The 26,394-nt window shown below is 42.2% G+C and overlaps 1 protein-coding gene and 1 long non-coding RNA gene across 3 annotated transcripts in view; one reads left to right on the top strand and one right to left on the bottom strand.

The window, feature by feature from the left end:
• Positions 1-26,394, bottom strand: part of LOC136444457 (FRAS1-related extracellular matrix protein 1-like) — a 64,083-nt gene that overhangs the window by 4,777 nt on the left and 32,912 nt on the right. Inside the window, exons 7-13 of one of the 2 annotated variants that reach the window (XM_066442002.1) lie at positions 25,316-25,465; positions 24,515-24,600; positions 23,114-23,161; positions 17,514-17,651; positions 15,019-15,144; positions 7,452-7,482; positions 3,466-3,550 (exon numbers count right to left, since the gene is read on the bottom strand). In XM_066442002.1, the coding sequence (XP_066298099.1) occupies positions 3,466-3,550; positions 7,452-7,482; positions 15,019-15,144; positions 17,514-17,651; positions 23,114-23,161; positions 24,515-24,600; positions 25,316-25,465 (664 nt within the window). The remainder of the gene's footprint in view (positions 1-3,465; positions 3,551-7,451; positions 7,483-15,018; positions 15,145-17,513; positions 17,652-23,113; positions 23,162-24,514; positions 24,601-25,315; positions 25,466-26,394) is intronic. The other variant, XM_066442003.1, reaches the window with a different exon arrangement.
• LOC136444474 (uncharacterized) overlaps positions 26,142-26,394 on the top strand; it is a 456,752-nt gene continuing 456,499 nt past the window's right edge. The window contains exon 1 of the long non-coding RNA XR_010757274.1: positions 26,142-26,336. This is a non-coding gene — a long non-coding RNA (uncharacterized lncRNA). The remainder of the gene's footprint in view (positions 26,337-26,394) is intronic.

Below are 26,394 nucleotides of genomic sequence, written 5' to 3'. Positions count from 1 at the left end.
TATTCCAAATAGAGTCATCAAGCACTTTGCATACGAGATCTCTACTCCAGTAGCGTCCATACTGAACGCCTCCCTGTCGGAGGGATCGTCCCTGATCAATGGAAACAGGCAAACATCGTACCACTGCCTAAAACGCGCCCGCCGTCGATCAGTGAACTAAGGCCCATATCCCTGACACCCACCCTGGCAAAGGTAGCCGAGACTTTTATCTCAAAACAACTATACGCTGACATCAAGTCCAACATCGACCGCAACCAGTCTGGATGCCTTCCCAAGCGTTCGACAACACACTGCCTTGTTGATGTAGTCAACCATCTGACTAAGACAGCTGATAAGCGGGGAACAATAACAACAATGGTTACTACGGATTTCGCAAAGGCATTTGACAGGGTGGACCATACCCTAGCTGTCTCAAGCTTACTGAAGCTAGGTATACGAAGTTCACTTGCCCTATGGATATGCTCATTTCTCTTTGCTAGGAAACAGAGAGTCATGTACAAGGGAACTTTCTCTGACTGGATGGAAACTACCTGTGGCCTTCCACAAGGAACTGTATTAGGCCCACTGATATTCCTCGCCCTTATCAACAGTGCATGTGAGAACTCCCTGGCTAGGCGATGGAAGTTTGTCGATGATCTCAACCTAGCAGAGAGCAGGGCGATCGAGGACGCCTCAACCATCCAAACTGACCTTGACTAACTGGACCAATGGGCATCATCCAGGAAAATGCGACTTCACCCGAGAAAGTGTAAGGTCATGCTTGTGTTCTTTACAAGAACAGTTCCCCCGCTGCCACCACTGTTCATTGCCGGCGAACCGCTAGAAGAGGTGGTGTCAGTAAAACTACTCGGTCTGCACATCCAGGCCGATCTCTGTTGGAATATCCACGTCGACCACACTGTCAAACAAGGCAACCGAAAGCTGTTCATGCTAAAACAACTCTGCCATTTCGACCTCTCTAGGGATGACCTACTTACCTGCTACACAACATTTGTTCGCCCTAGTTGTGAGTATGCAGCGCCCGCCTGGCATCCTGGACTTACTCATGGTCAGCGGCGCAGGATCGAGTTGATCCCAAAACGGGCGTGTCGGATTACACTCCGATCAGCGTACATGTCATACCCTGAGGCCTGCAGGGTTCTGAACATACCTACACTAGATCAATGACGAGACCACTTGTGTCTGAACTTTGCAACGGAACTCCTCCTGTCAAATCCTCAAATCGATTCATCTCGGTCAGCCCTGGGCCAAATGAGCTGAAATTTGGTATGTAGGTAGAGTTGTGGCGTCGTGTGGCGCAAGTGTAGAGCGACGTTGTGTCCTTGGGAAAGGCACTTAACACGCATCCCCCCTCAATTAGAGGGACAAGTCTCCAACGGCAGCTGTCTTCAACTGGCGGACGAGAGCAGCGCCAGGCAGGCTGGCGTTATCGAGTGTAAGAGTCATCTGGCAGCTCGCTGCAAGCATCCCAACCAGAACCAGCACGTCTCCCTCGAATTGGTGCCGCTGGAGAAGGTGGATGCCCAGAGTGTGTGGGTTTCAGATTCGCAACCTGTCATCCACCTTTAACAAATTCACGCGAAGGCTACCGTGTCAATTGACACGGTCACCATACTCGATCTGTATTTGTATCTTTACTATGCATCTGTACTATGTATCTGAATACGAATAAAGATAATACGAGTGGTTGCCATCAGGTAGAGTAAGTTCATACTCCCAGACGTTTTTTTCTCTCCATTTTCTCGATAAATGCCTTTAAAAGGATTTTATTGAGGTTTTTCTTACCAAAAATCTACATTTTGGCCTCCAGTGCCTTAGTATTCAATATTCAAACCAAATTAAAAGGACCTGAAATTTGGTGTAGTTGTGCATTGCATATTTACGCAGATGACCCCATTACCATTTTTTGCATAACGGGAGCTGCCCTAACATATTGTTACGCGCCCTAACATATTACGGATTTTTTACTGATCTTATTTTGCATAAGTACGCCGTGTTTGTGTCCAATGACTATGCTGATTAGGAAGGTAAATAACCCAAGTTCATGCACATAATTGTCATTTGCATTCAAAATATACATGTACATATTCATTTCTTGTTTTGTCGAAAAGTAGTATTTTGATATATAATGATGGTAGCGCTGAGTAGAGGGTCACTGCGTAGCTAGACGGCCCGGCACCTAAATATACGACCTGTGCCAAGCAGATACACAAGTCACACGACTATCATACACATAAGAAATACAAATTCATAAAACACTTAAAATTTGTAGACGGAGTATTGTTGATGTAAGCGGTGTCGTTTTTTCGTAATGATTTCGTAAGTCGGGCCGCATCCAAGACGTACGTCAGGCCGCGTGCACAGTGCGAGGTAGCCTATTTCCCGTGAAAACATGAGCTGGGATGCGCTAGATATAGCCCTTCTCACATGACGTTAGAAGTGCACACAGTCAAACTTTTCCGGTCAAAAGAAAGCTAGAATATAGTAGACTTCAAGCCTTATTTACATTTCCCTAACTTCATCACCAACTTCCGAAGAGAGCAAAATTACCAAAGCGAAATAAGTTAGGCACACTATCTGGGTAGCACTAAATCAGAAGGTACATTCGTGAAAATGTCTCACAGCGTTTTCCGCCTGTAACGCGGAGCGTGAAGGGCCCATGACCAGTATGAATACATTTCTTGTCCATGTATGTTCTTTAGATGAATGTGTTCAAAATTCATTCATTAAAACCTGACCACTCTCTGGCAACCAGCAATGGACCGCCGTGAGTTCGAGCGCGTAAAACGCGTAACATGTTAGGGCAGCTCCCGTTACACTACTTCAAGATTATTTTTTTTGCCATTTTTTAATTGAATTTTAGGTTATTTTCCATAATATACTATCGGGAAGCGGCATGCGCCGGCAGCCAATACGCACGCTATGTTTAATATTAACGAAGACCTGATTGGTCAGTTTGGGCACACCCAATGAGGAAGGGTCTTTCATTCGAATATTATATTCCAAGAGTATTCCACACTGCAGCTGTTTAAGCCAGGACATAGCCTCCTTGGTTTGAGATTATTCTTTGGACAAAATGACTACAGTATACTTCAAGTAACTTCTGAACTCATAGAAGGACACAAAAATTCATCGGGCTTATTCAACGACTGGTAGCTTTGCATGGTGTTCAAATTTTTATAATGCAGTAAGGTTTGAACGAGTGCACACTGAGGTGTTTTGTTGAACTGGCGAAGTGTCGACGGTATTAGTCGGTAAAGCTACGTCCATGGCGGCGGGCGTACCGTATTCAAAGAAATTTGCCACTGAAAATGTGTAAAGCCTCGATGCCACAGGATCGCTTTTTGCCATGGAAGGGAAATGGGCGATACATGCTCCTGCAAATGTTGCCTTTCTAGTACTAAATGAATATTTTCTAAAAGGGATATATGTCACAGATCCTGTCCTAGCATTTAAAGAACCTACCTTTCCCTGCAGATTAGCTGAGCATGATTCCATGTTTCTGGACTGTCTCCTCTCTTGTAGCACAAACTTCCATACTCTGTCCATCCTACAAGACAAAAATACAGTAAGCTGAAATGATATTTATTGATCAAAAGAAGGTCAAAGTAAAATTCAAAAGGGTACATCAAAAAGTAAATGAATGCAGGGGAGCTGATCATGAAAAGAAGGTTGATAACAAATTCCATGGCTCAGTTCACACTGTTTTGACTGACATTTTCAGGATGAGCAACTTGTCTGATAGATGAGTGTCCCAGATGTTGACACACTATTATTTTATTGTTTGTCTGATATCAAAGCATTATAAACATAAACCAGTCAAGACCACCTTTGACCAACTTTGGAAGAGGATAACTCAACAAGGGGTTCTTCTTTTTCACTATTACATGGGGTCCTGTGATGTAATGGCAGGGCTATCGGCCCAAAACTGCAGTCCCTGGTTCGAATCCCCTGGCGCCACCAATGTTGTGCCCTTGGGAAAAGGCACTATACAAGACATTCCTCAATCCACGGCCACCCCAAGTGTAAAAACGGGTATATCATGTGTGGGTCACAACACCAGCAATAGCCAGTCAAGTACACACATGTACACCGACTGATTTTCAACCTTTTCGGTAAATATCATAAATGTTTTTGATATAAATAAATTCATAATGCAAATAATGACCTTTTTTGCATGAATTATGTCAGTTGATCATCTTCTCTACCCAAATAACACATTGTCAAGTTGCTCAAAGTATGAAAGTCTTATCACAGCAAAGGAGGCCATTGTAGCATTTCCTCATAAATTATGTAAATGAGGCTCTCATCTGCATGATTTATATCTGCTAATGTCCACATTTACTTAACTACCAAATGCTACAAGAATGAAATCCCCATCATTGACCACTATGGAATCATTATTATTGATAGTATTTTCCATAATAATATGCAAATTCGGTATTTATTTGCATAATTGATATCTATCAATATTCCTCACTTGAAAGTGCATCTGCGTTGGTAGAAGTCATCCTGAATCATAGCTTAACTGTAACTGCCAACACAAAAAATGGGCTTGCCAAAATTTTCAACTGTTCAACTCCAGTCTTTGTCAAGGAATGAGCAATCCACTGCTTCTGTAACATACGTTACAGAACATGTGACTCGGTGAGCAGTGGATCATATGTTGCAGAAAGTCTGTGGCGCCCCCCGTCTCTGTTGAGGGATGGTTGAAGAGCCTGGGCCTCTAGTGATCATTCGTTCTCTCCAGTATTCCAATATTTCTTGCACGGGCCTTTGATGTTCTGACCTTGGCATGGTACATCATAGTACTATACAACTCCACTCTTGTTCTCCTTGGGTGTTTTGTCTTTGGGTGCCAAGATGTTGCTGAGTGTTCTGGTCGGCTTGAAGCAGGTCTTGATCCCATGAGCTGTAAATATCTGCCTGAGACCTTCAGACACCCCTTTCATGTATAGCAAGACTACATTTAAGCCTCTGTTCTTTCCCTTGTTGTTCTGGTTCTGTTTGGATTTACTGTAGTAGCCTTCTCTATTGCACAAGTGGGATATCCACACTTTTTCAACACCTCTGTGATGTGAAGTTTCTCGACCTCTTGGTCAGTGGGTCACTTACAATGGATATTCAAGTACTGGACTGTATGTGTAGGCTTGTGGTAGATCTTCACTCATAGAGACGGGGGGCGCCACAGACTTTCTGGGACATATGATCCACTGCTCACCGAGTCACATGTTCTGTAACGTTATGTTATAGAAGCAGTGGATTGCTCATTCCTTGACAAAGACTGGAGTTGAACAGACTTTCTGCGACATATGATCCACTGCTCACTGAGTCACATGTTCTGTCTACATGATCATAACGTGACGTCACAGAAGCCGTGGATGGATCAAAGACAAGTTGAACAAAATTTGGTGAGGGCCAATTTTTGTGTTGGCAGTTACAGTTAAATTAGTCTAAGTAAGTAAGTAACTACAGATAAACTTTGATTCAGTATCAATATTAATTATGCAAATTAGCTCCTGATTTGCATAATCAGCATATGATTTTGTCAATCATCACTTAATCTATCTACATATCAAATGATGATTCGTTAACGCCTTCTCAGTTATTCTCTTTCAAAGTTTGAAACAAAATTGGCTCCTGTAGTTCCAAAAAAGCTGCTAGCGGGCCCAAACCTTCAGGACTTACACACCTCCCAAGAGCTGTCTACCACTAAAAAAATCAAGACCACAGTATGTTCAGAACATGCAGGGCTCGAAAAAGTGGGTGCATGTGCACCCAGTGCACCCAAAATTGGAGCTGTGCACCTATTTTTTGACTGTGGGTGCACTGGTGCACCTATATATTTTTGTAGCCTATAGGGTTAAGGTACTATTGTACACTAGTATACAGAATATTCTTGAAATGTAACTATAAAAACAGCATGATAACTTTTTGCTGTACTTTATCTAATGTATTATTTGAAATTTCAAAGTTAGCTATAGAATTACAGATTGAAGTTCTAAAGAAAGGCAGCAGTGTTAAACTTTGTAATTATGTTCTGAAGAACATTCAACTTTATTTTATCTGGTGCACCCAAAATTCTTTCTGTGCACCCAATTTTTTGAGTTGGGTGCACCAGTGCACCTATTCCCAAAGATGAATTTTGAGCCCTGACATGAGATATCAAAACCGAAAGTTCCGCCCCAGTACCATAGCAAGTCGCTAAGGGGCTCAAAATCTAATCATTTCGAGGTCTCACAAATATGAACTTCAAGACAATCCATCCAGGCATTCTCAAGATCATGTTGACAGACATACACACACACATAAATGAACACTGCAAATCATAATCTTCTTGGCAAAGGTAATAAGTCAGAATACTACTGGTACAGTACCAATACTGCACGCATAGTGTTCAGATCATGTCCTGGACAACATTGCACATTCATGGAACTAGAAAAGAAAGTAGAATACTGTGGAAAGCGCAAACTGTCGCCATTTTCCGTATTGCTCCGCTTGGTCGCATTTTTGTTGTTACAGTACTGCCAGTAAATGACGACTTCTTACTTTGAGTGCATTCCTGAAAAATATATATTTGATGCTTGAAGATCTGGTCTATGTCCAATTGTGCCTTGTTATTATTCGTGCAAAATTTACCATAACAGGTGCCTCATAACACTGTAAAGTACGTAGTCCTTAGACAACGGGCAAGACGGGCAAAACTTTTCGTGGTTTCGTGGTGGTTTTACATGTAAGTTCCCATTGAGTTCATCATGAAAACCACCACGAACATTTCTGCATCAGCAGTATTTGTGGACAGCAGCTGTGGTGGGGGTGTCACACTTGGGATCTTGGTCACTCAACAAACAGATGGCAGAGGCAGATGGTCCTTAATTTTGAGAATACCTCAAAGAGGTTGACAGATCGATACAGAATTTGATACTTGCGAGCGATATTTGTGAGTTAATCGAGATGAATGTCATTAAACATAGATTATGCAAATCAGGGCTTTATTTTGCATAATTGAGAAAATGCTAGATTAGCCTTCTGTGCTAAGATAAGACTTTTATTATTTGGACAACTAAAATGTGTTATTTTGTAGAAAAGATCATCAACATACTGATATATAATGTACAATTAAAGTGTATGCAAATGAGTATATAATCAATGAGAAAGTGCCAAATAACTGATGTATTTTAAGAGGTTCTTGAGAAACCTTAAAATACATTCAGTTATTTTGCAAAGGTATGAGGTCATGGGACTGTAGTTTTCAGTGAGATTTATCATTGTTTGCTGTGGATCTCTAAGAGTTAATTGGGAGTGAGCATACGCATTCTCTGTGTTCTTTGCCCTGTACTTATCGGATTCTGCTATTTCCCACATAAAAGTGTGATCAGTTTTATCCAGGGACCAAAGCACCAAAGCTGGATTGAAATAGCTGTTAACATAATCACAAATTAGCTTCTCACCTGTTTGGCAAACACCTTTCAAGGGTTGCTCCTGAAAAATTGAAAGTGTCATCAAAAAGCAGCATAAATCAAACAGCCAACAGCAGCAATCTTCTCAATGACAAACACCTAATGCAGTCAAATCATTACAAGCACCTTTATGTGCCTCTGTTCTGCAAACCTTTCTCTAAGATTACTTTTAAATCTCACACTTTCTTCCTCAAGTACTGCAATCCAAGAGAATCCATGAGACTTCCAACTGTCGTTATTAACAAATTAGGTAGTAACTCGATTTCAAGAGACACGGACACAGTAGTACGATCAGTCAATAACACAGATTTACGTACTGATATTGGTATACATGCACACAAAACCCTTTTTTTTAAGATATTCGGAAATTTCCATTTGTGACGGTAAAACTTTAGCCATAGTAAAAAATGTACACGCTAATTCCATATACAAAGTAATTTGCTTACCAATAAGCAGTCCTCTGAAGTTGATTTGACCTAAAGCCTACAGTATGCCATGTGACCTGAGCAGAAGTGTGACATCAGTAACGGGTCAAAGATGCTCGGCAGTCGGTATCAGGCCTCTGTTGAGGGATTTTTAGTGCCCTAATGTAGATGGCCTCTTCCAATCCTCTTATAATGAGGAATTTATCCTGCTCAGTGTCAGGAATTTCATCCAGACTGACCGAATATTTGGGGGACTTGATGTGGATGTCTAGGGGACTTGATGTGGATGTCTAGGGGACTTGATGTGGATATCCAGGGGACTTGATGTGGATGTCTAGGGGACTTGATGTGGATGTCTAGGGGACTTGATGTAGATGTCTAGGGGACTTGATGTGGATGTCTAGGGGACTTGATGTGGATGTCTAGGGGACTTGATGTGGATGTCTAGGGGACTTGATGTAGATGTCTAGGGGACTTGATGTGGATGTCTAGGGGACTTGATGTGGATATCCAGGGGACTTGATGTGGATGTCTAGGGGACTTGATGTGGATGTCTAGGGGACTTGATGTGGATGTCCAGGGGACTTGATGTGGATGTCTAGGGGACTTGATGTGGATGTCTAGGGGACTTGATGTAGATGTCTAGGGGACTTGATGTGAATATCCAGGTGACTTGATGTGGATGTCTAGGGGACTTGATGTGGATGTCTAGGGGACTTGATGTAGATGTCTAGGGGACTTGATGTGGATGTCTAGGGGACTTGATGTGGATATCCAGGGGACTTGATGTGGATGTCTAGGGGACTTGATGTGAATATCCAGGTGACTTGATGTGGATGTCTAGGGGACTTGAAGTGGATGTCTAGGGAACTTGATGTGGATGTCTAGGGGACTTGATGTGGATATCCAGGGGACTTGATGTGGATGTCTAGGGGACTTGATGTGAATATCCAGGTGACTTGATGTGGATGTCTAGGGGACTTGATGTGGATGTCTAGGGGACTTGATGTGGATGTCTAGGGGACTTGATGTGGATGTCTAGGGGACTTGATGTGGATGTCTAGGGGACTTGATGTGGATGTCTAGGGGACTTGATGTGGATGTCTAGGGGACTTGATGTGGATGTCTAGGGGACTTGATGTGGATGTCTAGGGGACTTGATGTGGGTGTCCAGGGGACTTGATGTGGGTGTCCAGGGGACTTGATGTGGATATCCAGGGGACTTGATGTGGATGTCTAGGGGACTTGATGTGAATATCCAGGTGACTTGATGTGGATGTCTAGGGGACTTGATGTGGATGTCTAGGGGACTTGATGTGGATGTCTAGGGGACTTGATGTGGATGTCTAGGGGACTTGATGTGGATGTCTAGGGGACTTGATGTGGATGTCCAGGGGACTTGATGTGGATGTCTAGGGGACTTGATGTGGATGTCTAGGGGACTTGATGTGGGTGTCCAGGGGACTTGATGTGGATGTCTAGGGGACTTGATGTGGATGTCCAGGGGACTTGATGTGGATGTCTAGGGGACTTGATGTGGATGTCCAGGGGACTTGATGTGGATGTCTAGGGGACTTGATGTAGATGTCTAGGGGACTTGATGTAGATGTCTAGGGGACTTGATGTGAATATCCAGGTGACTTGATGTGGATGTCTAGGGGACTTGATGTGGATGTCTAGGGGACTTGATGTGGATGTCTAGGGGACTTGATGTGAATATCCAGGTGACTTGATGTGGATGTCTAGGGGACTTGATGTGGATGTCTAGGGGACTTGATGTGAATATCCAGGTGACTTGATGTGAATATCCAGGTGACTTGATGTGGATGTCTAGGGGACTTGATGTGGATGTCTAGGGGACTTGATGTGGATGTCTAGGGGACTTGATGTGGATGTCTAGGGGACTTGATGTGGATGTCTAGGGGACTTGATGTGGATGTCTAGGGGACTTGATGTGAATATCCAGGTGACTTGATGTGGATGTCTAGGGGACTTGATGTGGATGTCCAGGGGACTTGATGTGGATGTCTAGGGGACTTGATGTGGATGTCTAGGGGACTTGATGTAGATGTCTAGGGGACTTGATGTGAATATCCAGGTGACTTGATGTGGATGTCTAGGGGACTTGATGTGGATGTCTAGGGGACTTGATGTAGATGTCTAGGGGACTTGATGTGGATGTCTAGGGGACTTGATGTGGATATCCAGGGGACTTGATGTGGATGTCTAGGGGACTTGATGTGAATATCCAGGTGACTTGATGTGGATGTCTAGGGGACTTGAAGTGGATGTCTAGGGAACTTGATGTGGATGTCTAGGGGACTTGATGTGGATATCCAGGGGACTTGATGTGGATGTCTAGGGGACTTGATGTGAATATCCAGGTGACTTGATGTGGATGTCTAGGGGACTTGATGTGGATGTCTAGGGGACTTGATGTGGATGTCTAGGGGACTTGATGTGGATGTCTAGGGGACTTGATGTGGATGTCTAGGGGACTTGATGTGGATGTCTAGGGGACTTGATGTGGATGTCTAGGGGACTTGATGTGAATATCCAGGTGACTTGATGTGGATGTCTAGGGGACTTGATGTGGATGTCTAGGGGACTTGATGTGAATATCCAGGTGACTTGATGTGAATATCCAGGTGACTTGATGTGGATGTCTAGGGGACTTGATGTGGATGTCTAGGGGACTTGATGTGGATGTCTAGGGGACTTGATGTGGATGTCTAGGGGACTTGATGTGGATGTCTAGGGGACTTGATGTGGATGTCTAGGGGACTTGATGTGAATATCCAGGTGACTTGATGTGGATGTCTAGGGGACTTGATGTGGATGTCCAGGGGACTTGATGTGGATGTCTAGGGGACTTGATGTGGATGTCTAGGGGACTTGATGTGGGTGTCCAGGGGACTTGATGTGGATGTCTAGGGGACTTGATGTGGATGTCCAGGGGACTTGATGTGGATGTCTAGGGGACTTGATGTGGATGTCCAGGGGACTTGATGTGGATGTCTAGGGGACTTGATGTAGATGTCTAGGGGACTTGATGTAGATGTCTAGGGGACTTGATGTGAATATCCAGGTGACTTGATGTGGATGTCTAGGGGACTTGATGTGGATGTCTAGGGGACTTGATGTGGATGTCTAGGGGACTTGATGTGAATATCCAGGTGACTTGATGTGGATGTCTAGGGGACTTGATGTGGATGTCTAGGGGACTTGATGTGAATATCCAGGTGACTTGATGTGAATATCCAGGTGACTTGATGTGGATGTCTAGGGGACTTGATGTGGATGTCTAGGGGACTTGATGTGGATGTCTAGGGGACTTGATGTGGATGTCTAGGGGACTTGATGTGGATGTCTAGGGGACTTGATGTGGATGTCTAGGGGACTTGATGTGAATATCCAGGTGACTTGATGTGGATGTCTAGGGGACTTGATGTGGATGTCCAGGGGACTTGATGTGGATGTCTAGGGGACTTGATGTGGATGTCTAGGGGACTTGATGTAGATGTCTAGGGGACTTGATGTGAATATCCAGGTGACTTGATGTGGATGTCTAGGGGACTTGATGTGGATGTCTAGGGGACTTGATGTAGATGTCTAGGGGACTTGATGTGGATGTCTAGGGGACTTGATGTGGATATCCAGGGGACTTGATGTGGATGTCTAGGGGACTTGATGTGAATATCCAGGTGACTTGATGTGGATGTCTAGGGGACTTGAAGTGGATGTCTAGGGAACTTGATGTGGATGTCTAGGGGACTTGATGTGGATATCCAGGGGACTTGATGTGGATGTCTAGGGGACTTGATGTGAATATCCAGGTGACTTGATGTGGATGTCTAGGGGACTTGATGTGGATGTCTAGGGGACTTGATGTGGATGTCTAGGGGACTTGATGTGGATGTCTAGGGGACTTGATGTGGATGTCTAGGGGACTTGATGTGGATGTCTAGGGGACTTGATGTGGATGTCTAGGGGACTTGATGTGGATGTCTAGGGGACTTGATGTGGATGTCTAGGGGACTTGATGTGGGTGTCCAGGGGACTTGATGTGGGTGTCCAGGGGACTTGATGTGGATATCCAGGGGACTTGATGTGGATGTCTAGGGGACTTGATGTGAATATCCAGGTGACTTGATGTGGATGTCTAGGGGACTTGATGTGGATGTCTAGGGGACTTGATGTGGATGTCTAGGGGACTTGATGTGGATGTCTAGGGGACTTGATGTGGATGTCTAGGGGACTTGATGTGGATGTCCAGGGGACTTGATGTGGATGTCTAGGGGACTTGATGTGGATGTCTAGGGGACTTGATGTGGGTGTCCAGGGGACTTGATGTGGATGTCTAGGGGACTTGATGTGGATGTCCAGGGGACTTGATGTGGATGTCTAGGGGACTTGATGTGGATGTCCAGGGGACTTGATGTGGATGTCTAGGGGACTTGATGTAGATGTCTAGGGGACTTGATGTAGATGTCTAGGGGACTTGATGTGAATATCCAGGTGACTTGATGTGGATGTCTAGGGGACTTGATGTGGATGTCTAGGGGACTTGATGTGGATGTCTAGGGGACTTGATGTGAATATCCAGGTGACTTGATGTGGATGTCTAGGGGACTTGATGTGGATGTCTAGGGGACTTGATGTGAATATCCAGGTGACTTGATGTGAATATCCAGGTGACTTGATGTGGATGTCTAGGGGACTTGATGTGGATGTCTAGGGGACTTGATGTGGATGTCTAGGGGACTTGATGTGGATGTCTAGGGGACTTGATGTGGATGTCTAGGGGACTTGATGTGGATGTCTAGGGGACTTGATGTGAATATCCAGGTGACTTGATGTGGATGTCTAGGGGACTTGAAGTGGATGTCTAGGGAACTTGATGTGGATGTCTAGGGGACTTGATGTGGATATCCAGGGGACTTGATGTGGATGTCTAGGGGACTTGATGTGAATATCCAGGTGACTTGATGTGGATGTCTAGGGGACTTGATGTGGATGTCTAGGGGACTTGATGTGAATATCCAGGTGACTTGATGTGAATATCCAGGTGACTTGATGTGGATGTCTAGGGGACTTGATGTGGATGTCTAGGGGACTTGATGTGGATGTCTAGGGGACTTGATGTGGATGTCTAGGGGACTTGATGTGGATGTCTAGGGGACTTGATGTGGATGTCTAGGGGACTTGATGTGGATGTCCAGGGGACTTGATGTGGATGTCCAGGGGACTTGATGTGGATGTCTAGGGGACTTGATGTGGATGTCTAGGGGACTTGATGTGGATGTCTAGGTGACTTGATGTGGATGTCTAGGGGACTTGATGTAGATGTCTAGTGGACTTGATGTGGATGTCCAGGGGACTTGATGTGGATGTCTAGGGGATTTGATGTGGATGTCTAGGGGACTTGATGTGGATGTCTAGGGGATTTGATGTGGATGTCTAGGGGACTTGATGTGGATGTCTAGGGGACTTGATGTGGATGTCTAGGGGATTTGATGTGGATGTCTAGTGGACTTGATGTGGATGTCCAGGGGACTTGATGTGGATGTCTAGGGGACTTGATGTGGATGTCTAGGGGACTTGATGTGGATGTCTAGGGGATTTGATGTGGATGTCTAGTGGACTTGATGTGGATGTCCAGGGGACTTGATGTTGATGTGCTGAGAGACTTCTGAGGTTGCAGAACTCGAACGTCTATGCTCAGAGACAGGGTTAAAACCAACCGCCAATCACCTATCACGCGTTGCTTCCCCTCAGGTTGTGTGACATACTGGCTTCTGGTCAAATCAACTTGAGAAGGAAGTCGTCGAAAGTTTGTCGGTTTATATATAAGCCCTTTATCTTGTGTACAGAATTAGCATGTACATTACCCCCAGGCCCACAGATGAATTTCCATAAAAATACAAAAGTATCGAAACTTTAGCTGTTCGTTTTATGCACTTTCCCAAACACTGAAAGTTTGAAACAAATTGATTAAGATGTAACGATTTTATAAAAGTTGGTACGTTGTGCTAAATCTCTCAGTCTGTATGTAATGTTACTTGACTGTTATCATGTCATTGATCATATTGTTTGTAAGTAGCCGCTGAAGAAGCTGTTTTTAGAAGAACAAGCGCTTTCGAAAAAAGCTGGCATTCGGCGGGTCAGGGTCCAATAACAAGCTGCCTGAGGCTATTGACAGGACGATCCTGTCAACAGTGGAAACATTTGCACTGTTGACAGGATCATATCTCAATCTCATGGCCGAATGCTGGAAATTCCCATGGTGACGGGTGGTGAAGCACTTTTTTCAAGCTGATAACTGTAGTCCAGCCTCATCAAGGGAAAAATTCCCATATAACCCTCTAAAAAGTGGCGCAAAAAATACTAAAGACATCTTGAAATTCTGAGGAAGATTAGCTTACTTTATAATATCAAATAGATGTTTAAAAAGAGAAAAAAATCGCGATGTGGAAGCAAACCAGATTGAATCTCCAAACCACACCCCACTACCGCTGCGTTAGGGATAATCACCAGATTTGACCCTTAATTTTAACATTAGTTATAGGTAAGCGCCAAATGCTAAAAATACAATTTTGTGTTTTTAGTTATTTTGTAGTCTGTACCCTCAACTTGTTGTTTTGAATTTAGTTGTGCTTTCAAACATTCACGAATTAGGCGATTGGTGCCATTTTATGGCAAATTTGTACTACCACCCACTGTTGACTGTTTGTTGATAACCTCCCACTTTGCAACTGCTATTCAAGAAGCTTTCACAGGAGACATTTTCAACACAAAGTGCACATTATCCCTACTACACATTGCACAATGCGCTGCAAGAAGCATTTACTGTTTCTGATACTTGTTTGTTCATAATGGCACCTGAATTGACAGGTTCAACTGCAGCTTTATTGCATTATGTCTCAACATTATTTGAAATCCATTATCATTCCAGACCTGCAACTTTTGAGTCACAAGATGTACAATGTACATGTACATGTATTTACCTGCCCTCTCTTTATCTATTCTTTGTGCTTGCTGGTTCAATATGACAGTTCCTACACTGCTGTACCTTAGCATACATGACTGTACTACATAATACATTACAGCAAGACATGCCATGTACAATGTACCTGTGGTTCCCACAGTTGCCACCTTCTGCCATCACACTGATAGAGTTGCCTGGACTCGTACTGCAGCAGACCTTCAGTGGAGCGGTCACACGGTCTCCGCCTCACGCCTGACCTCTTCCCGTTACCCTGGTGTAAAAGTGAATATACATCAAGCAGTGAACAACCAGTCCACCAGTTATTTAGCCCTTAGCAGGAACTCTTTTCAATAATTGCGGAGGTTTTATTAACATCGCTCAAGGTGTGCACACCTGACACACGGGACCACCATGCATTTCATATGCTATCCGAGGCATATTCTTAACCAAAGATAGGTACTAAATTTCACCTGAGTGAAGAGAGGAAAGACATGTAAAGTGCCTTTCTAAAGAGCACAAGATCAGTGACATAACAGGATTCGAACCCGGGCCCTCTTGTGTTCACGTTGCCATTAGGCCATGCGACCTCACAAATGGGGGATCCGTCCATCCAGTCAGTACCTGATCCATCCTACTGCCTCACTTGGAGGCACAGACAACCCCAGGGGAGAATGTTCTGGTTCTGATAATAATATTTTTCTAAATCCAAGAACGTAATTGTATTGGCAACTTGACCTTAAATTCTGATAACCCTCCAAGTACCCTTCAGATTAATTACAGCCAGGTGTAACATGTTATATCGCGAACTGGATACTTCTTTGTCAACCTATAGCCTTAATAACTGTATTTTCCACTTGCTTTGGGTCAAAAATGGACTTTGATCTTTGTCAATCATCCCACTTTAGACTTGAAAAAAAGACCTTCACAAAAATGGGGTGCTCTTAGGAAATCTAGGTCTGATGTTGAAAATAAAGTTTGTATAGCTTGTGAGTTATTCACCAATTTCCACCCTTAAGCCCGGGTTACACATAGCCGAAGATGGCTCCCGGATCCCGAATGCTAGCTGACCCAGGTCGGCCGTAGCTCGGGATCAGTCTGACCAGTTTTTAGGCCACTCCTATCTTTGGCGCCGATCATGAGCCGAACACGTCACAACCATATCCTAACTAGTAAATGACTGAGCCCCCAATGCTTTCTAACCTAATCCCAACCATCCCGACCTCTAGCTGAATCTCTCCTGACTAATTCCCGACCGGTTGCTAACCGTGAGTCTCACGACATATTCAGCAACTTTCAAAAGAGGGGTCATTTTCATTTTCAATCAAAATAATCCATTCTTCTAAATGTTCTATGTTGTTAACATCACCAAGAGGACAAATTCGCATCACGGTTAGCTTAAATACAGCTTTTAGCTTTCTTCTCTGTTCTTGGTCATGCGAAGGTCGGGGGCGTGTTTGGCTGTGTCACTGGGGCTTTAACAACTTAATTCTTCTTAATCGACCTGGAACTTCAGCAATCATTGCAAAGGAACCCATACTTAAAGGATGATACCCACCATGCATCACACCCCATGAGTCTGCATGAAGGGGCACTACTCTAGTCCTGGATTATAAATGGTTCACTTATTTGTTCATAGTAATAGTTAATAATCTTTACAAATTTGGTTGATTTTGTATTCGTGAAGATGTGATCTTTTGCAAAATAACCGCTTCTGGGGCTGTCTGTGCCTTAATTGAACTGACACATATGGGCATCAGATTCAGATATTTCGGAAAAATATTAATCGACAGTAACAGTTAAAGGGTCTAAAAACAATGAATCAAAATACATGTACATAACAAAATTGAATACAGTTTGAATCAGCTTGACTTCTAGATTTTACACTAAAGATGGATGCGTTTCGGTATCCTTTGTTATGCTAATATTGTATGCTTTAGTTTAGGTGCATGGAAGCACCTGAAATAATCTTGACGTTGACTTCTGCTGCAAGTTATACAACGTTGGGAACATGGACCAGTCCATAGATTTACTTTAAATTGTTGCTCCTTGGATTAAAAATTATAAATGCTGATTCAAAAAATCCACATGAAAACAGAGTCTGAGGGGGAGGTTTATATACCTCAGTGGCACACACTGTTACAGGGAGTTATACAGATCAGGCTCAGGCTTTCCTCACAGCCTCTGGAGCAGGGCTGAGGCACAGGAAGTGGACAGATTGTGCAGACTAAAATGTTATATCTGTACCTCGGCTTACCTGCCGTCGGATGTAATTTTTCATCTTGACTCCTTGTTAAACCTTTGCATAAGAATATTCAAGAAAATTAAGCTGAATTTGGAAGCATCAGCAGAAGAGTCATGGCTGTTGTAACCTTGGATGAAGTTTTAAAAAAATTGTAACGTTAGTCCACTTAAAACCAGGATTTTACTGATTAGAATTAATTGAAACCAATCAGGCAGAACAATAAACCAAATCTGTTTTTGTTATTCTGTCAATATCATAGATTACCTTAGACTAATGCTAATTATCTGTGATATTTTCTCTCTAGTCGTGCTGATACTATAATACATTGTGTTGAAATTCAGAACTTTAAAGAATCCTTGTTTTATGTTACGCTGTTGTTCTATGTGAAGTAATGTTACCTGCACTGTTGCAAAGCTGGGTCTTCCTGGATTGCTCCTTTTGTCTTGAGCAGGAGACAAGATTCTTTGTAGACTGACCTGGGCTGATGTGATTGGATGAGTCTGAGTCCTTGTTTTCACAGGAAGAAGTCCATGGTACTGTAAGAAGAGGAAAACAGCACACATATGGCAATATCACAGACTAGGAGTTAAAGATTCCCTCGAGTTTGAGTTGAACACTTCAAAGTATTGATGGATCATGAGGATGATAATGATTATCAAATTCTTCCTATCTCTTTATCTGACCAACATTTCATCAACCTCTCTGCAGCATGCCTCAGGCAGCTGAACATTGATTTGGCTGAATTCAGTTTCAAATTTTGCTACATTCCAAAACTGAGAAAGTATGTCATAAACTTCAATCACTTCTATTGTGCCCACGTGTACACTACTCTACGTTATATCCATGAAAAATGGAGATATAGTTTTTGGTCTGACTGTCTGTGTGTTTGTCTCTCTGTCTGTTTGTGTTTCCGGAATTTTTAAGTCAGCATAACTAAAGAACCTCTGGATGGATTATGAATTTATGATGATATTTGTATATCGGTACTAGGTAGCGTTCAAAATATCTGCCTGCAGCCTGCAACTTGCAGAAAGATTTTCTAGATTGCAGGAGAAAAATTAAACAACCTGCAATTTTGCAGAATGAAAAAAATCAGGCTGGGGATTCAATGGTTCTCAATTTAGTAAACTAGCAGCGCTGTAAATAAACTGAAACCTGCGCCGCGTGTACCTGACAGCGTTTTGGTGCGTGCCGACATATGTAATAATATACTATACATTTAACTGCCACGCACCGACTTCTGAGTTTCGGGGGTTTCCGGCACTTTCCATGATAACCTCGGGGACGAATCATGTAAATGTGACATTTCGGGCATTTCCATCTAACCTCGCTAATTCCCGCAGTCAGGATATCAGGGTCTGCAAAAGTCGCGAAAACGATTCCCGGATGTTTCTAGTGTAAATATGCCATAGCAAGCATTTGTATTTTCTATTGCGATTTGGCAGAGCCGGAACGCGGGGCATGGGCGTGATGACAGGCGTAACGAAACAGTGACCACTGCATCAGCCCGTGGTCCTGCCTTGTGAGCAAGGAGAAGGCGGAACATTTTCTCCCGGTGCGCCAAGACAGAGGGGGAGGGTGGCGGCGCCCACGTGCGGGAAAAACAATAACAGTCCGCTGAGCCGTCTGCAGTCCCCCCGACAGTTCCAAGTCGGAGTCCGATGTTTAAAACTGATAGTGATTTTTCAGATTCATCAAAAAAAGTACGCAGAGGCCAAGGTTTTGCCTGAGGCTTTTTAATGCCATTCAGTAAATATTTTTTTAATCTTTGAAATTTTATCTTTCCCTTTTTTCCGTGGGCCGTGGCTGCCATTTTTATCACGGGTCGTGCAATCTTAGTCACGCTTCGGAAAACTTATTCCTCGCAAGGCTATAATGTCCTTGTTCCTCCTTATCAGGCAGGTTGTTGAATTATTTTACACTTGTTGAACTTATGAAGAAGAAATATCTGATTTGATTGATATTGAACAAGTATGAAATTGCCGTCATTAACTAGTATGGAATTATAGTAGTTTGACATTAATGATACAAATAAGTCTACATTTGCATATTTTCTATCTATCAACATTCCTTTCTTCCTCAGTTACAAATTCGCATATTTGAATAGTCATATCATGGAACACAGCGGGTTTTTGAATTGCCTCTTTAATTATGCAAATTAGAATCTGATTTGCATCATTATCATCCAATCAAACAAAGCACCACGTAAGTTATAGAGTTATAGTATTTCTCATTAATTATGCAAATTAGGTCTTCATTTGCATAGTTGATATTTACTACTATTTCTCTCTTCCTCGGTCATGTCACATGTTTCAGAGTCCTATCATGGAATTTGGAGGATGTATCAATTTTCATCATTAGTTATGCAAATTAGATACTGATTTGCATAATAAGTATTAAATCATGTAAATCATCACTCAAGCTATCCACTTAGCAAAAAGCATGACCATCCATCAAGCCCTTCTTGAGTTATTCCCTTTCACATTCTGAAGCAAAACCTGCTCCTGCAGTCCCAGAAAATGCCGCTAGGGTGTCCAAACCGATACCTTTTACTCTCTTTCCAAAGAGCTATCTACCACTCAAAAGTCGGTTCCATAGCATATCCAAAACATGAGATATCAAAACAGGAATTTCCGCTGCAGTACTATAACAAGCCGCTAGGGGGCCCAAAATCTAATCATTTTCAGGTCTCACCAAGACCTACCAACATACCAAATATCAAGACAACCCATCCAGGCATTCTTGAGTTATGCTGGTCTTCTTATACATACAAACGCTACCCTATGCATAACCTTCTCGGCGAAGGTAACTACTTGCACAGTGCCTTGAGGAACAGTGCAATTTCACAAGATCAAGATCTAAAAGTCAGTGAGAAGCCAATTTGTGCCAGCCAACACGTTTTAGGTGACACGGTAAAACCCCCTGGCCCAATGGGAATATCTCCTTACTACACCAGTAACACTTCCCCTACACGAGTAACACATTCCAGCTGGTACCCTGAGCTAGTAGTATATACAGACTCATACAATGTAACACATTTTTACACTTTTCTCGTTAATTATGCAAAGTACTTCGCCCAAAATCTAATCATCTTGAGATTTCCCACATACACATCAACACACTAAATATGACAACAATCCATCCAGGCGTTCTTGACTTATTCTGTTCACTAACAGACACACAGACAAGCAGCAAAACATTGACTTCTCGGCGAAGTCAACAAATACGATTTTGCTGTTAATTTTAAAAAAGTAAATATTTAATTTGCTTTTCACTTAAATTATTTTTCACACATGTGTATGTTAGTGTTGTTTCAAACTTTGCTAGTAAAATTAAAGACAGAGTGAGAGACTAAAGAATTACAACAATGTTGCAAAGTTTAACCCTTAAGCTGCCAGGTTTTTTAGCCAAGTAAAAATCAAAAATGTTTGACCCCTGACCTCCCTCACGAAACCCGCGAAACACCCGGCGGCGCTAACTCCCCTAACTTCCCGGCTTCGCGCGCTACACGCATGCAAAGCTGATTTGTTCTGGGGAATACCCTATCCCGGTTATAACCGGGTCCAGCACACAAGGCATATTTCTGTATCCCTAATTAAGTCGGGACTGGCAGCTTAAGGGTTTAACTTAAAATATGAAGTAAATCAGAAGGCATTATTTGGCTGAGAGCATTGTACTTTGGAGGCTTGTGTATTTACAGAAAATATTTTCAAATTGCAGAACAAAATTCTGACATTCTGCAATATTACAGAACACTCAGTCTGGTAAAAAGGTATTTATACCACTGGGTAGGTGTTGGGAAGATGAAGGCCAAGGTCTATTTGGGCCTCCTGGTATGTGACCTTGGTACTGCAGCAGAACTTTAATTTTTTGTATCTTTTGACCTGGACGTGCTATGGTCTTGCTTTTTTTGTGGCAGATACATGTAGCTTGTGATGTAAGGAAGAAGTGGTGTACATGTAGGTTTTGGCCCCCTAGCAGCTTGCTCTGGAACTGAAGGTTTTTTTTTTTTAAATCTTCCAAGGAGGATAACTGAACAAAGGAACATCAGATTTCTGTGATATTCCGTATGCAAGTAGCTTAGACATTGATTTACATAATGAGATGTGAATTACGCAAATCTGGACTTAATGTGCATAATTAATGAGGAAATTCTATAATTCCAGTGTTCTGTGCAATAGGACAAATACATGTAACGTTGGGTAACATAAATTCGTGGGGTACTTAAATTCGGGATTTTTCGAAAACGGGGTGTTTAGGGATATGTGGTAGATGCAACATCAGTAATACCGCTAGAAATGCAAACTTGACAGACTAACGCATTCAGAACACTGTATGAAAAGCTTCGATAACCATGCATTAGAAGTTGGCGACATCAAAAACTCTCCGTCCCTTATTGACAGAGTCTGGGGGCTTCGTGGGAGACTCACACTGCACGGTTGTTCGCTGGTTTATAAGACAAATGTCACATCTCCTGCCTGCTAAACACAATTATTTACAAGACAACTTATTACAATCTCTTTTGCTAGCCTGCAACTGGATTCTAAGTGTGATCAATCATCAAAACTCCTCTTTGTTGCTACAACCTACGGCACGTGTATTTTCCCGCCGCCATATTGTTACCCAGAATCATGTCGTCAAGCAGACGACAAAAGGTTTGTGAGGAACACTTTTTTGTCTAAATGTTGCGTGTGATAGTGGACTGAAGACGATATTTTCCTCAAAGTTTGCTCCTAACACAACAAGGAACACATGGACATAGTAGTATAACCATTGCTACGGCATCCAGCTAACTTGCCATGAATAATGTACACGTTGCCATGACGGTGGGGATCGACTTTGAGTGACGTTCTACCGACTCAACAAACGGGATGTAATCGAATGCCTGATGTGTGCGGTACGGCCGTTTTTTCGTGTATTTTTTTTACTTGGACACGTCTATATCCATAGCACTCTCCTCAAGCCAAGGATGGAACGAATAGCTGCTGTATAAAATGTGATTAGCGGTAAGATATTCAAGACGAATCTTCTCTCCCGAATTAATGTGCCCCCCTGTCCGACAGCACCGTAATTGCGCGTGCGGCGGACGGTAGTTTCAAGTTGAAATATTATGGTGTCAGCACGACTAGAGACAAAATCTACCATATATATGATTAGTGCAAAGATAGTACATGATACTGACAGAATAATAGAAAAAAAGGATGGTTTATTGTTCTGCTAGATTGATTTCAGTCAACCATTATCGGAAAAATCCCGAATTTAGGTTACCCAACGTTAACACATGTAGCTTATGGCACATAGAACATTGACAGATACCAATTATGCAAATTTATTCATAATTTGCATAACCAATGTAAAAGTGTGATAATTCATCAAAGTGGTAAATGATCAGACTATGAATATTGCGACATGTGAAAGTTGGTTAAAGGTGTACATAACCAAGCATAGATTATGTAAATGTGAAAGTAATTTGCATAATCAGAATATTCCATGGAGATATGAGGTCTCCGAACTCTTGTTGTTTTTGGTTTCCTGATGATGAAAAATTCCAAAACATGATCATAGTAACTTTCTGGTGGCAGTGGCCATCTTGATTCCTGAATATTTTTCATGTCTTAGGCAGCATACGGGTGCACATACATGCATCGGCACCAGAACTTTGATTTGGACAGGTCAATTGTTCCCAGGGGAATAATCTTCAGTACATTTTGTGGGAGGATTGTAAGGTTCTGATGATTAAATTTGAAAACAATGAAATATGAAAGTCTATTATGCAAAGTGTCAATGGGAGAATGTCATTTCAATCGAAAGTAAAAAAAACTTGATAAAACTCTTCATTTTTGAAAAAAAAAAAAGACTTAGGACCTACATACAATACATATATAGTGCACATGAAACAAGAATCCTAAGATTCCAATGACATTATAATAAGTTAGAATTTTTCTGAACAATTTCTTGGTACCAGAAATACACTTGACCACAATTTGCAAAAACTCACCATCCACTGACGGAGGGTCCCATTTGAGAAGAATGATGATGGCACAATCTAAAAGATATAAATTACCAGTCATAATACAATAATATGAATATACAGTGACTTTCATATATCATGAAGAAAGCATGTGTGCAGGTACTATTGGTTGATGTGTCAGAAGTTAAAACTGAAAAAAGGTTCTGACCAAATAGAGTTATTGAAACAGCTGAGTATCATTCTGTAAATATACCATTACAAAGTACAAGTTAAAAGAACAGTTGAGATACCAAATCTACATGTAGATCTTCCATCACAGTACCATGACAAGCCACTAGGGAAGAGAAAATACAGCACTTTTTTTATTGGTATATAACACTGCAATAAAACTCTGTTTTCCAAAATGAATAAATGATCAGAGCTACAAACGCACGTTCGCACAAATTGATAGCTTTGTATCTTGTTTTCAAAGTAGAATACTGAATGCTAGCGTTGTAACTTGACCAGAGTCTCAACCAACAAATCCTGTTTGATTGACATGTACCTCCGGTATCCACGTCCTATATCTAGGTCACCATGGGAGATTGTTGTTGGACGCTATCGATGCCAAAGAGGCATAGTTGAAATGTTGCTAATGACCACGGTCGGTGTCTGAATCTACACGTAGACTGCCATTGTAAACTGCTAGAGAACTCCAATGTTAGGCAAATCAAGGGACGTTTCCCTTTCTAATGTATCCGAATTGCTGTATGAAGTTGTAGCAGTGATTAAGAATAGTTCCAACGCTAACTATATAATGGGAGAATGGATGTGTGATGATCATTTTCTTGTGGTGCACAATGCAGAACAACAAGAATGATTGCTGTAATCCATGATATGACTTTTCAAATGTGACATTTGAAACTGAGAAAGAGAGGAATGTTGATAGATAGAAAATATGTAATTATAGGCCTAAGTTGAATAATTAATGAGACACAACTATTATACCATACTGGTAAATGACGGCAATTTCATACTTGTGGCATTTGGAAGTTATGTGAATGTCAACATCGTTGAATCAAATTATAAAGGTTAAAATAATTTGGCAAAGGTATGAGGTCGTGGAACTCTAGTTCTTTATGTTCTGTAAACCCCCTAATATCTTCACCCCAGACTATTCAAAAAAACATTTTTTTCCAATTTTTTTCCCGCCCTGTTGCTCCAATTTTTTTTTTTTTTAAACCCGAGAAGCAACAAATAAAATTGGTGTGTTGGTGTGGTGTGGTCTAACCTTGACATAACAGGTATGCAGTACAAACAATCTTTTAGTTTTTTTTTACCGTTGCCAATCATATTAAAGATAATTTATCATAGATGTAATTGCATACCTTCACTCTGATTATATGAAAAGAAATTAATTTCCATTTTGTTATTGTCTTTGTAGCTCACCACATTTCCAGTAGCCCTCGCAGTTTCCCCAGTTTGTTCCATGTTGACTGTGCTTCTGGTCTCTTGCCCTTTGCTGCTACACTTACCTATATTTGAAAAAACATTCAATTGTCATGAGGATAAAGCATTGAAAACGTGAGAGAACATTTCCAAAAGGCTTTCAAACAAAGGAAAGTTGCTTCATGCTTGATTGGTGAATTCTGCCATTTGTGGGTTAATGTTGCCTCATGGGTGTCCATATCACACTGAGGACTCAGAGAAATGTATGTTTCAGTCATTGAAATCACAAAGTTGACTTCAATGGAATTATGTGACTCTTTCGCTTTCATTTCATATTATCTTTTCCTCATGCATGTGTGGTTGGGCTACAGGTCAAAGCCATACACAACATCTACAATGAATTATCTTAATACGATTGGCCAAGGATTAAAAAAATTCTTTTGAATGTTTGTGTGTTTGTTTGTATTGTGACTGTCCGTCACACTACTTAAGTTAACACACCAGGTTTGTACTGGTACAAGCTGCATATCTGGACAGATTTATTTGATTCACTCACACCGGAAGGTCCCATGCTCTTTTTGATAAGTGTGGCGGGTTGGGTTGGCTCTCCTCAATCTGATTAACTGAAACTAGGTACTCATTTTCACCTAAGGGAAACTCTGGATTCAAACCCGGGACCTCTTGGTTCTGGGCCAAACATCCTGACCTTGACGCTGTTGTGTCTATAAAAAGTGATCAATATACATGTATATTGAACCTTCTACCCAAAATAGGTTCCATAAAAGGTAGAGCAGAACATACCATTTTGGAAGTCATGTATGATCACCAGAGACTTGTCCTGATGTCCAAGCAAAGTGTTATCTGGGTTTCGCAGCTGCACTCGCAACTTTTCCTTATTTTCCTCAAGAGTGTCTTTTCTAATCCCTATGGTCCATTGTCCTTCCCTGACACCTGTATGAAGAACATTCAATAATTCATTAGCTCATAACAATTGCATAGAATTACTATTTATCATCATACTGTAGAATCCGCTTAACTGCACATCCTATTTGTCAGAGTATTTGGTGCAATTATCCGACTCAGTGTGCAATAATGCGAAATTGCCCAGCTGAACCGGTAGTACACTGTATCATACAGGAGGTGAATAGTTTATAAACCTCGGTGTGCTGTATGAACTTGTTAGTACGCATTTAGATGTTAGAAAGCTTTCGTTATACAGGACTGGTACAGTGCGGTAACACCGTAGATTCCACCTCTTGTTAGAGCCACATTTATGTATCAAAACAGTACATTTCAAATTCTCAGGAAATACATCTCAGGACACAGTGAGTGAAATCAGTAAGCGCCAGAGAGGCCCCTTGTTCATGTTTGGACAGATTAGACTGTGTACATCATGGTAGTGAATTACTCAGTACAATGTACTGTACTACGTATCCAGTGGGTAGATATGGTTAGTTGACTTAGATCAGTGACAGACCATTCTCCTTATATATTAGCAGAGCCGAACCCGTGTATACATCCTTCGGGTGAATGAAGGAAGATTCTAGGACGCGGATTCAGCTCTGCCATAAAAGAATGTGACAGATGCGACTGCTATGTCCGCCCACGCGTCTGTAGCCCTTGCCGAGTCACTGTACGGTTTCCGACTAGATTTGACGTGGCGTCTGTGTAGCACAGTGGCAGAGCATCCGGCTATGAACCAATAAGACCCAGGTTCAATCCCCAGTGGAGTACCCAGACATGTCCGGACATGCACCCAGACGTTGTGCCCTTGGGAAAGGCACTTAACACACATTTCCCATGTCCTAAGCCCAGCAGTAGGGTTTGGGTTGGCATTAGGAAGGGCATCCAGCCGTAAAAACTTTTGCTACAAAAAAGGA

Source organism: Branchiostoma lanceolatum, chromosome 11, assembly GCF_035083965.1.
Source record: "Branchiostoma lanceolatum isolate klBraLanc5 chromosome 11, klBraLanc5.hap2, whole genome shotgun sequence".
NCBI classification, from domain to species: Eukaryota; Metazoa; Chordata; class Leptocardii; order Amphioxiformes; family Branchiostomatidae; genus Branchiostoma; species Branchiostoma lanceolatum.
Note: the sequence above shows the minus strand (reverse complement) of the source record. Positions and strands in the feature narration are given on the sequence as shown.